Source organism: Dromaius novaehollandiae, chromosome Z, assembly GCF_036370855.1.
Source record: "Dromaius novaehollandiae isolate bDroNov1 chromosome Z, bDroNov1.hap1, whole genome shotgun sequence".
NCBI lineage: Eukaryota > Metazoa > Chordata > Aves > Casuariiformes > Dromaiidae > Dromaius > Dromaius novaehollandiae.
This window is the reverse complement of record NC_088132.1, coordinates 75,339,484-75,352,391: the sequence shown is the minus strand read 5'-3', so window position 1 is coordinate 75,352,391 and position 12,908 is coordinate 75,339,484. Positions and strand designations below refer to the sequence as shown.

At 47.7% G+C, this 12,908-nt stretch overlaps 1 protein-coding gene across 16 annotated transcripts in view; it reads right to left on the bottom strand.

Annotated features, from left to right (window-relative positions):
- Nucleotides 1-743: 743 nt before the first annotated feature.
- The window catches only part of LOC112987795 (ubiquitin-associated protein 2), a 172,339-nt gene continuing 160,174 nt past the window's right edge, over nucleotides 744-12,908 (bottom strand). For all 16 annotated transcript variants that reach the window (XM_064502632.1, XM_064502631.1, XM_064502627.1 and 13 more), the window contains 7 exons: nucleotides 7,729-7,807; nucleotides 6,046-6,260; nucleotides 5,063-5,162; nucleotides 4,872-4,979; nucleotides 3,290-3,357; nucleotides 2,045-2,236; nucleotides 744-876 (listed from right to left, as the gene is read on the bottom strand). In XM_064502632.1, coding sequence (XP_064358702.1) covers nucleotides 781-876; nucleotides 2,045-2,236; nucleotides 3,290-3,357; nucleotides 4,872-4,979; nucleotides 5,063-5,162; nucleotides 6,046-6,260; nucleotides 7,729-7,807 — 858 coding nt within the window. In that variant the 3' untranslated portion in view covers nucleotides 744-780. The remainder of the gene's footprint in view (nucleotides 877-2,044; nucleotides 2,237-3,289; nucleotides 3,358-4,871; nucleotides 4,980-5,062; nucleotides 5,163-6,045; nucleotides 6,261-7,728; nucleotides 7,808-12,908) is intronic.

Genomic DNA, 12,908 nt, shown 5'->3' with positions numbered 1-12,908 from the left:
GCCTCTAATGATGCAAAGGAGGTTCCAGGACACACTGAGCCATCCAAAGCCTCCTGCTAGAAAAACAAACAAACAAAAAACCCTGTCTTTTTATTTAAAAACTGAAAAATAAAAAGGTGAGGCTGCAGCTCAGGGCCACAGTGACCAAACTGCCCATGAGTTCATCCTCCACAGCAGGAGGGAGGGGGGAGACAAAAGAAAGGGGAAGGCCCACAAAACACTTTTTTTCTTTTTTTTCTTTTTTTTTTTTTTGAGAGTAACAGCTATACTGGGGGATGGAGGCAGAAATCAAATCAACAGGACACATCTTGATTCTTCTTTTTGGGGGCCAGGCCTTCGTATTTTGCCTGAATTTAGAAATGCATTAAATAAATGGGCTCCAACTCCAGTAAAAATGGCGCAGTTTGTCTTTGACAGAGTTATAAAGCCCATAGAGCTTAAAAAACAAGGAAAGATGCCCTGGTGCAGATGGGAAATGAATAATTAGTTTCCCTACAAAGAAAATAAAACAGGCTGCAAGATGCAGAAAACCACATTTAGGCTCTATTACATTTACAAATACATACATAAATATATTACATACAACAGCAACTCAAAGAGGAAGCGGGCGAGTCACACAGAGGATGGCTGGCTGGCTGCAGTTCTCCCCGCACAGACGTTTGGCTGAGCAGTTACTTCTTCTCCTAATAGTTCCAGGAATGGGCTTCGGCTTTTTTTTTTTTTTTTTTCTTTTTTCCTCCTCCTTTCCTTTCATTCTCTCCCCCCTCCCCGGTTTCGGATTTAGTTTGTCCAGTATGGAGAAGTGCCATAGGCGGTTTTGGTAGCCTGAGACTTTTGCTGCATGGTGCTGGGTTGATTGCGCTGACCAGATCCACCCTAGAAATAAAAGAGGATGTAAACATTCATATCGGCTGCCACCACGTCGCGGGACCCGCAATATCAGTGCTTCCAGGAACATGCTGCGTTCAGTACGTCACCAGCAGAAGATCTGCCTCCACCGGTGACTCTGAAGCAGTCCTGACACCTTCAAAGACACCTAAGCTCCATGGGGCGATTTCTGCTTTTTCTCAACAACTCCAGGTCTCACAGGCCAAGACAAACGGCCAAAAAGACACCACACGGGACAACAGGGAAGCATCATCCCGCCCCTGCTATCTGGGACAAGCTCCAGTCAGTCATGGAAAAGGAGGCAGCCATGCCCCAAGCACAGGGAAGAAGGTGTGAAGGGCTGGTGAGAGGAAGGGCCCACAGGAGCCTGCAGAGAGCCAACAACTGCTGCAGAGCCCCTATTCTGGGCTAGAAATTCCTAGAGGGATTTTGCCACCACCTTCACTGCAGAGGGCAATAGCCAACTTCCAGAGTGGTAATGCTGTGGAGATGAGAGAGGCTTGGGTGGTAACCATGCTGTTTCCAAAAAGAAGAGAGCTTCCTCTCTTTCAGTTTCAGAAGACCATTTCTCTGTGTAACAGCCTGTACTGTAAAATGTCAGAGGCACAGGAACACAAGCAAGGAGAACAGCAGGATGCAGGACTGGCAAAGAGCTTTCTCAAGGTGAATGAAGACAACACACCAGCCAAAGATGTCAAACGTTCAGAGAGAGAAGTCATTTCCTATTTCTGGGCTCTAAAGCAGAACACTGTGCTTTACAGGGAACATTTATAGGGAGGAAGGGAAATGCAGTGGTTAGTGAAACCAAATCAGAAACAGGAGCTGACATGCAATTTGCAAGGTGATGTTTGCTTTTTTCCCAGAATTACAGTGCAAGTGTTCGAATCGCTGCTCTCCCTGCCCTGGCCAGGGAATGGCAGTGGCCTCCTCAGCTTCACGCCACACTGCCCATCTCCATTCTGCACCCCTAAGTCAGAACAGCCTCCTCACAGCAGGGCTCACCCCTCCCATGTACACCCAGCTGGTGAACAGCATGTAGTCTGCAATCATTACCGAGGCACTTTTCCAATGAGCAAAGCCAAAAAAAGCAGGCTTGGAGATGGGTAGGAGCAATCCGCATTCAGGCACCTTGTAAGGGCAGAAAGTGCCGACTCACCTGCCCATCTTGCTGAAGATGGTGATGCAGCATCTGGGAATGAGGCTGCTGATGTGCAGGCAGGATATGGAGAAAAGGGGCTGGAGCATAACCTGGGGCAGCACCAGGGTTCAAGGGCCCAGTAGATCCAAGAGCAGATGGCAGGCTGAAAGGAGGCGGTGTGCCAGCGTGGAATCCCTGCTTGTCAAACGTCTGCACGGGAGGCAACAGGGAGGTCATTAGAGACTTGCGTTAGCAGCCCCACAGTGACCAAACAAGAACAAGAGTGGCCTGAACACAGATCACTTGAACCTTTCATCAACCCTGTGAGCAAGCCAAGTCGGATCAAATACCTGTGAGCACTTTAGCAGATTAGTTTCAGCTCCTGTTCTCACCCTTACTGCTGCTCTAATGCCTGCAACCTTTTTTTTTTCCCCTCTCAATTCTTTTACTTCATTTCCATGGCTACTGTGTTCCTTTTTTTCCTGACCTTTTTACTTAGTGGGTCATGGGAGGATATAGTTGCCTGGAATCAGTCCTTTGCACATTGTGGGGGCTCAGGCTGGAGTCACTCGACCTAGTCACGGCTGCCCAACAAGAACAAATTCCAGCAAGAACTTTGTTCCCACTGGCCAAAGCTCCACGCCTGGTGCTAAGCAGTGTATCGGAGAGGTGGTATCCTATCCACAGGCATGGATCACAGCCAGATTCCACGCGGGGCTCGATTCCCACAACAAAAGGTGCAAAGAGGAAGCACTCTCTGCATTCTCTGGGAAACTACATGCACAGTCAGTAACCACAAGACTGTCACACAGCCACAGGTGGAGCAGGCTGGTTTTGGTACCCATCACATAGACCCACAGATATCAGCGGTGGGCATTACTACTTGGTCTCTCTGGAGTAAAACAAAGGGCCTCTGAACTCAGCTGTTCCAGGGGCTATTCTGACTAAAAAGGCTCATGCCATCACAAGTGATTCGCATCCAGGACACAGCACACATGGGGCGATAACACAGAAAGCTCTGTGTCTACGCTGGCAGCTTCCATCATGAGTTGATATGGAAACAGTGGTAGGATGGAGGGCAAGACTTCTCCCTAAAACCAAATGGAGCAAGTGTTAAAAAACACCAAAGCCTGCTGCCCGCAGGATGAACAGGCCTGGGAATTGCCTCTATCTGCCATAGGGGAAGTCTTGCTGAGTTGCCGGTGAGCAGGGAACCATCGGCCTGGCCTCAGGCCAGGGGGAGGAGGGTCCAGCGTTCCTCACCTGAGTCTTGTTATAGACTGAGCCACTGATATCAGGCACACCTGTGTTACTTGAGGTCACAGAAACACCTGGAAAACAAAAAGCCACTGACAATGAGAAAGCCAAACGCCACCCAACTCGAACCCTGTGCTCGCTTTGCTCTTGGCACCTCTGGAGGCCTTGGTGGATGCACCTTCATCCTTGGCCACTGCACCACATGCTCTACTGGGCTGCAACTGCTGGGTTTTCCGTGCTCTCAAACCTACAGCACCCCACACAGGAACAGAGAAAAGGGCTCAATTCCTCACTCCAATGCGAAGCAGGAACCAGCCCACTGGGTTAAGTCATCCATGTCCACTACACACAGATTACAGCTTGGATTCAAATGCACTTCACTGGGCAGCAGCTGGCTGCACAGAATACTCATTTAGCTCAAGAAAAGCCAGCTTTCCCCTAGGATTAGAAACACATTTGGCTCTATTACAGCATTCAAGACCTTTCCAGTAGTGCATTGAGCAATGAGACTCGGCATCTGCCACACTTTTGTGCTCCTGTACTTTCACATCATGCAGAAGGGTGAGGGCTGCAATGCTCTTCCACCCCTAGAGAATTAAATTATACCACAGATTTAGGCGGGCTTCCACCTGGATCAGCTGGTGCCGCAATACGCTCAGAAACTGTCACCTACCAGCAAGGCAACTCTCAAGCTGGTCACTCCCTCCTGGTTTTATAAAAACCAGCTCTAATCATTTCACTTAGATCAGAATAAAAGCAGTGATTCCTTTGGCAAATGAATCACAGGACTGGATTTGGTGGGTCTGTACAGCTCTAAGATTGTACCTTTCCTAGAAGATTGCTCCCCTTTGCAGGCCACAGTTTGAGCAACTCCTGGTTGAAAACTTAAGTACTGTCCAGTGCAGTTGGTGTTTCAAATACACTGCAAACGCTTGGTATTTGCTTAAGCCCAGGGATGAACTAGTTAGTGCTAAGCAGTTCACTATACGTTTCTCAGGTCTAACCAGCATGTGCAGAATAAAGCTTTCATATACGCTGTATAAATTCTTCAGCCTTTACAGTTACAAATAAAACATTTCCAGGCATGAAACAATGCAATGAGTTATGGAGTATACAGACAGCAGCTGAAACAACAGCTTAGAGATGTGTGAACTGCCCTGCTCACTCCCAACACTCAGCTAACTCAGGTGCCCAATAATAAACTCAAAATCCAGTCATCGTTTGGCAGAGGACCATTTCAGCAGCAGTATCCAACTGCCCAGGGTTCAGTGACATGGCACTGCTGCAGGACCACTATTATTCACCAAACCCAAACTCTGGCAGAGGAAACAGTTCACCGTTTCTCCCATATGTAATTGTGAACAAAGCTGCACGTCAGCCACACAAATCATTATGCGAAGTTCAGCCATTAGATTTGGCAGGAACATCTAGGACATTAAAAAAGCATTTTGTATACGGGAGATGGAGAAACAGCTTGGATTTTGATCCTGTTTAGAGCTGGCTGCTGTGTTGACTGCACAGCACTGGCAACGCTGGGAGTTTGCCCTACTAAATCCCTCTCAGAATACCCTCAAGTCTCATGTGTTACCTTTCCCAGGTCCAGTGCCAGCAGATTTGTTTTGTGCTTGAGATGACCCACTGTAGCCTCCTTTGCTGTAATCTCCAGCTGCCGTTCCCTGCGTTAAGTCATCATAGCCTGCCGGTGTGTACAAGACAACGTGTCACAGTGTGCAAGCGGCTCTGCAGACGCTCCAGTGAACAGCACGGAGAGAGGCATACCTGCTCCATAACCATGCTGTCCGTAGCCACTCGCTTGCTGGAAAGGAGTCGAAGCAGTGTTCAGATTGACTCCATGCTGCTTAGCGGACGCTGGAGGTACCTGGACAAAGGAGGGGAACAAAAGGCGTTCTTAGCTGGGAAGTGGCACACGGAAAGCAAGCTCCCTCTGCCATCTAGTGGGGAAGGCACCTCACAGGGGAAATGTAAAAACTGAAGCAGCTCCAGATCTACCATGGCATGTAGGAGGTGGCACTCTCCCTTCTGGCCGAAACTTCCTGCAGCGGCTTTGTGCAAGCCGCAGGCTTCCTGCTAGAGCTGCCCCTGTTCTGCACCACGCAGCCTTTGCTTTCATCACAACCGCGTCTCAGAACAGGCTGTGCATTTCTTTTATACATGTATAAAATCAACAGTAAGCAGCAAGTTCTTACCCACAAACCAAAAAAAGGATCAACCACAGTGCTCACCATCCAGAATCAAACAAAACTGCAACCGGAAGGTCTTGCCTGAGGCAGTTTCATGAAACACAATCCTGCAAGGCCCTAAAATAGACTTACCTACCCTTCTGCCTTGAGCATCACCTCTTCCTAAATAACCTTCGTCCTCCAGAGACTCCCAGTGCTGTTCTATGGCTTAGAGGGGTCTCCTCCTTCCTGTAAAGGATTTCCTAGGTGCTTTCAACAAACTGACTCAGCTTTTGGACTCCCTTTGACCCTCCAAAGGCTGCCACGGGGTTTCAGGAACACTATGAATCAATGAGCTGTAGCTGTCTGTTACATACAGCAGCCTGTGTAGGAGTCCACAAATTCTGGCCTTTTAAATTTCCTCTTTTCTTGGGTAAGGCACTGTGATTATTCTCTCAGGCTTGCACAACAACTTCGTTGGAAATCCCTTGCAGAATGGGGAAGATTTAGGTGGTCAGGGCTGGACAGAGCAAAACCAGAGAGGCATAACGAGAGGATTATGGTTTCGGCTGTCATACTTACAAACATGGTTGGCCCATACTGGAATGCACTGGGTACGCCTGGCACACCAGCATAATAAGGTAGCCCAGTATAGCTGTACCCTGGGGGCAGGGTAGGGTTGAGGAAGGGCTGCTGAGTTGTATGGTGAGTCTGCGTCTGGTTCTGCTGCGGCTGGGCTAGCGTGGTAGCAGGAGCAGGGGAGGCAGAATCCCCACGACCAAATTTCGTTACATCACCTGCAAAAGAAATAACTGATCAGAAAAGCTATAAAAGCCACTCCAAGAGGATCCTCTGAATACAAGTAAACAACTACAAAAGAGATTGTGTCCTATACTTCAAAGGCTACAGATTTTCATGGGAAGAGCTCTCCTGGTCTCTATTCCTGACAGCCACAAGGGACATTGCTTGCTCTTCGGAGAGAACTCTGGGCCATGGTTAATCCATTGATAAAGTGGAGGTAACAATACTTACCTCTCTCTCACAGGCTGAGGAGATCCATCACTGTTAGACCATTGCAATAAAACATGCTAAAAGCATAAGCATGGTAAATAGCCAAAGAAAAAAATGGTTGCTGGGTTAAAGCATGGCTCTCCTAAAGGTTAACCCGATTAGTTAAGCTTCATGGGCCGAGAGCAAGTTAGGATTTACAGGCAACGACGGGCATATTTTTGTCAATGTCTGTTTATTTGTCAAGCATGAGTAATTAGATGTCCGATTCCTCACACCACCAAAGGTCTGGAGACAGTAGCTGGAGGCCAGGAAAGCAAGGCTTGCATCGTGGGCCACCTTATTGAAGAAGTAGGAAGGGAAATTTGGTTATTAACCCAAAAGCAGCCTCCTAAGAGAGGTGAGTAACCAAGCAGAAAACTCCAACACACTTGCTTTTTTTGGCAGCCTACAAAGTAGTATATTCACTCTTTTTAGGGAGGTGACATGTATCACATCTGTCTCATTCCTACCCAGTATTCCTTTTGTTAGCTGCCAATAAGTATGACAAATTTTAATAGCTGCATTATAGGAACAATAACACCTATAGCTACAACTTTAAGTTGTAATCAGATACCAGCAGGAGAAAACCACAACCTGAAAATCCTGGATGGAATTAATGTAATCTGTGCAGGCTGATGATTGAAGAACATGGGCTGAGATGAGGAAGGGGTTCTTAGACCACACATGCTTTTGGAAATAAAGTCCATCAGACTCAGGGAGGCAGTGGGGAGAGCTTGTTAGACTCAGCTCCTGATGGAAATACAGAAGTGCTAAAATAGCAACAACAAAGTAAGGGGAGCTGCTGCTCAAGGCCTGAAACGGTCTATTCTAGGCGCAAAAAGGGAAAGAAAGCTAGAAAGCTAGTTGAATTTCTAACCCCCCTCCCCCCCCGAAAAAAAAAAAAAAAAAAAAGCTATGGAATAATCTGTACATGCTTGGGAAAGGCACTAGATGATACTGTCATTAACATTTTTAATAATTTTGCACTTGTTCTCAAAGATTATCCAACTTTATCCCCGAAGGAGTCACGTACAATTACTGACTAAACTATAGAGAAAAATAAATGTTGGTATTGAAAGACAAATGTTCAGTTCTGTTTGACTAGTTTGGATTGGTGGGTTAAACTGCTCATAGAAGGGAAAAATGATTGTTCTTTCAGTAGCAGCATGATGACCTACATCTAAGTTATCATCCTCTTCTCAAAACGGCACTCACCTGAGTATGGGTTGTTGGCAAGGCTCCCATCTCTGCCTGTTAAGGTTGCAGGAGCAGGGAATGTAATTCCATAGTAATCCTTAGAGAGAGACAACATAATCCATTAATAGTCAAAATGATAACAGTCATATGCGTAAACAATTTAAAAAGCAAGAAATACAGGAGGCCTGGGCAGAAGCTGACCTTATTGCTTAGGGTAGAGCTGGATCACCAAATCCAAAAAAAAAAAAAAAAAGAAAAAAAAAACCCCCAACACACTCCCACTACTTTAGGGACACTTCTAACATCAACTACAAATATGTCATCATTTAACAGTAAATTTATGACCCAGGACCAAGCTTCTGCTTTAATCTGCTGACCCATGTGGGAGAAAGGATGTTTAGAGCCTGACAAGCAAGAACAAATCCGATTCTGCACACAAGCTTAGACCAAGAGGTGGCCACTGTCAACTGAGCAGCTTCTCAACACCTCGTGGTCTCCATGGCTGTGAATATGCCTTCACCTGCACAGCTGAAAAGCGAGAGTGGCTTCAGCTAGAATGCATAGAGGAGACATGCGTCTGGCCAAGAATCCACCTCAGCTCAAAGGCAACAACTAAAAGCTTTCTTTTCCAACCCTCAGCTTTGAGCTGTCATCTTCCAGTGAGACTTGTGCCTAGAACAGCAGCAGATGATCAGGTTTGCTGGGTGAGACTTGAGTTCAGGCCAGAACCATAAATGAAATGTAGATTAGTCTAAAGGTTTTAGTCTTGTAACAGGCTCTGTTTTCAAAATGTAAAAATATGAGCTAGAGAAACAGTACAAACTTGAATAAAGGAAACTACAGAAAAGAGTTACCAGCAGATGACCGAAAATTCATTATGTTACGGGAGCCCTTAGATCACTGTTCTAGGCACTCTATGGAAATAGACAGTTCCTTGCCCTAGAAAGCCTAGGCTCTGCCATGACATGACATGCCAGGAAAAACAAGCCAGCATTTTGTCTTCAATTTGGAGGAGGAGAGGAAGAGGAGAAAAAGCAAGGAAAGACGGAAGCAAGGAAAGACGGAAGCAAGGAAAGACGGAAGCAAGGAAAGACGGAAGCAAGGAAAGACGGAAGCAAGGAAAGACGGAAGCAAGGAAAGACGGAAGCAGAAACAGGAAGGGAAAAAGGGAAAAAGGGAAAAAAAATTTGTGCTTCCCTCTCTGAGTATATGGAAAAGCTCTCACCTGCATCAAAAAAACAGCCCAGGTGCATAGCTGGTACCCTCCTAAGCTTTTTTCCTCCTAACATTCATCACTTACCCCTCACCATTTCTAATCCATCAGGAGTTAATGCTTTAACAACCAATATACCCATTTCCACACATTTTCCAATGCTGGAAAAATACTGTTCTCCACACACACTTCTGCAAATTCCCTGCCACTTCAAATGCTTTTCTCTCCAAGTTAACAGCACCTTCCACCTCACTGGTATTCCTACATGTCACTGCCTTGCTTCCCACACATAATCCTCCCTTACCAAGCAGGAAATAACCTGGCACAGCTTTAGTATTCCAGATATTTTCTGTAGCCTGACACAAGGTCACTTTTCATCGTCCTTTCCCACCCATCTATCTCACCTGGCAACTCCATGACCTGGCTGTACACATGAGAGCACCTGCTTCATTAAGGTTATCTGATCAAGACCTTTCAGTGCAAAAGGGATCATAAATCAAGAGGGAAGTGCTTAACACCACAGGCAGTGGCACAGACCTGACGGACAAGGGGTAACAAACAGCAACAAGGAGCAAAAGTCTCTGGCCACTGATCGACAGGCCGTTAGCAGAAGTACAGGCAGAGCTTTGGAGAGCTGGACTTTGTACCTGATAAGACGACAGACAGGAGGATTTGGGGTTGTTCATGGGGGCCTGTGGGATTATGCAAAACTTAATAAGAGATATTTGGGAGAAGAAGATGGGAGAAGAACAAGGAGGAGGTAATACAGGGGAGAGGGTATGAAAGTGGCTGGGTGCATGTAGGTAGCTGCCAGTCAGCACGCTTGTCTGACCAAGCTCTGGGTCTGGTCACCGTTGTCTGTCCCACCTTTTTAAGCGTTTTTGTTTTTTAATAAAACTCATTCTTATCCATCTTTCCATGCAATCTCACTCCCTACCCTGTGCTCGAGTGCCATCAGGTCCAGGGGACAGCACCCAGAGAGACCCAAGTGAGAGTTTGGGGACAGCACCTGGAGTAAACCCCAGGTGCTGGCAGCCCCATGCCTGCAGTGGCAGCAGTGGGGGTGAAGGAGGTCCCCAGTGTCACCACAGGACTGGGGCCAGAAAGCCCTGTGTGTGGGGTCCAGCTGCTGGGGGCCAGAGCGTGCAAAGCGAGGGTCTCGTTGCCAGTGGTAGAAGCTAAGGCACAGGTCATGGTGCCCAGCATCGTGTCTTTGGCCACCTGTGCAGCTGGCCGTGTCCATGTATGTCCCTGGGGGACACACTTGGCCTTGCTCCCGGCTGAACTTGCAACCAGGAGAGCAGCAGCTGCATCCATCAGCCTGGAACAGGGAAACCCCTGGGTCGCGGGTGCTCCAGGGTGGGCTCAGGGGCTCAGCAGCAGGCCCTTCTAACCACCCTTCACAGCAGCATCTTATCAACTCCAGGATGGATCACTTTTCACAAAACACAACCAAGTTCTCTATCAAAAGTCTTATCAGAACAAAGTAGCGCTCTCTTCTCCTTCTGAGGAAAAAAATCACAAAAGCAAATTTGGAGAAGAGATCTGAACAGCACCTGCTGGATATGAATGGGAAGTGACACACTAGTTTGGTTTTCGTATAAAAGGTCAACAAATTTTAACCAACTCCGCGTGAGAACAGGGTCTAAGAAATCCAAATATTCCCCCCGCTCCTCGGTGAGAGGGAGCAGTATTTGCTTCATCAGTACCCCCTACCCCTACTCTCGACCACACACACATCATGAGAAAATCCGAGTGCATGCCAGTTATCTCAAAACTTCAAGCCTGCTCGTCAGAAAGCATCAGAATAAACACTTTGTTCTTGAAACAATATAGACACTTCTCGGCCCCACAGAAGGCACGCGGAGGAACCTGACTAAAATCAAACCCGAAACGTCAAAAATAGACTCAAAAGCTGAGACAGCAAAATTCTATAAAGGACTTAAAAAAGAACGTAACATATTTAAGCTTCATCAACTAGCTCAGAAGGTAACACACCAACTAAGGCTGGAGCCCTGCAGATGTCTCTAAGAACTCTACTGCACATCAATGACAGCAGAGAGGAACCATCTAACTAACACAAACGGAATTCACAGAACCAATAAGCATGAAGAAATCGAGTCCAATTAAAAAAGAAAACCTGAGAAGCCAGGGGAAAACCGTATCCGCGCTGTGACAACAGCTCTGCTGCCTCTCATGGCTGCAGAGAGGATCACTTTCACTTTGGACTACAAGCACTTTCACTTTCGAGATGTAAAGGATAGTCGGACGACAACAAGCAATTTTGACAATCAAACAAAAATGTTCCCACCAGATCATTCCTCCTATACACCTAATATAGCCGAGCTTCGAAAACAAGAAAACACACCATGAAAACAGAAGTACAATAAATCGTAAAGCTATTTCATGAAAAATCCTTCACAACCTTTAGTCATTTATTAGAAATTTCACACACTGACGAAAAATAACGGAGAAAACACCCCCCACCAGTTTGCAAGATATTCTGAAAAGGAAAACCTGTGCTATACAAGAAAAGCTAAAGGTGCTATAGAGAAAAGAAACTGTTTGCAAGCCACAAAAGAGGGCGATAAAAAGTAAATAAAACACTAAAGCATGCATTACCTCACAAATACAGACATCATCAGAGCATTAAATAAGAAAAATGGATTTTGGCAGGCAAGAAATCTGGGGGGGGGGGGGGGGGGAAGAGGAAGAGGAACAGGTAAGACTGCTTACAATAGAGCAGAAAGGAAAATGCCTAAAGACATCTCAAACACAGCTGTCCCAAAGCCTCTCCTACAGGCATTTGACATCCCCCACAGAAACACGAGACCGCAACAGCCAGGCTTCCCAAGAGGGTCTTCTCCCAGCACCCAAACCACAGCACCGGGAAAAGACCAGGCCCTCCCGCCCCTGTAGCATCGACACCTCACAGACACACATCAAGTGCTACAGTAACCATAATATTAATAAAAAAAAAAACAAACAGAAAACAAAAATGAAAATGGAAACAGGGAAATTCTCTGCATCTAGCAAATGATGAAGGGAAACATGCCACACAAATAAAGCCGGGCACACAGCACAGCCTCAAGCACACCGCTCGCCAACACCACCAAGGCTGACAAGCCTCCTGCACGGGACCACTGAACATACCACCATGCCTGTGCCTGTAACACGACACCCCTGCCTGTGGCATGGCACCCCCGTGCTCCTGCTCCTCCTGCCCGCTCTCGCCACTGCCCTCGGCTGCGCCAACCTCCGCACCCAACAGCGCATCTTCAACTGGCACAGCCTCCAGCTCCTCAACGACATGGCTCCCAGCTCGCCTCCATCCTGCGCCCAACACGACGAGCCTCTCCCCTTCCCCAACACCCTCCTGGCAATCCACGACCCACAACAAGCCACCGCCGCCATCCTCCGCACCCTCAACCACCTCTTCACCACTCTCAGCGAAGAAAACACCCCCGCGCACTGGCACAACAGAACCAAGCTTCTCAACCAGCTTCAGCATCAAATCCACCACCTCCAGCAATGCCTCACAGCTGGCAGCAGGCATTTCAAAAGCCAAGGGCCCCGCAACCTCAACATCACCAGATACTTCCACCACATCCAGAAATTCCTCCGCACCCACAACCACAGCCCCTGCGCCTGGGAAAACGTCCGCCTCATAGCGCAGACTTGCTTCCAACACATCCACAAGCTGACGCGGAGAATGGCAGGCCACTCGGCTCCCTCCCTCCAAACCCATCCTCCTCCAAACACTGTCCCCAATGACAGCCAGAAGACACCAAGCCACGCGAGGCATCTACAGCCAGCACTCGGATTCAGCGGCACCACTCTGCCCTCTGCCACACGGGGCTCCACGACGCCTGGGAAACAGGCAGGACAGCGCTGAACCCAGCAGCACCACCACCACGCGGGAGCCAGGCTGCGGCACAGCCCGCACACCCACACCACCCTGCGCTCCCCACGCCCTCAACTTCCA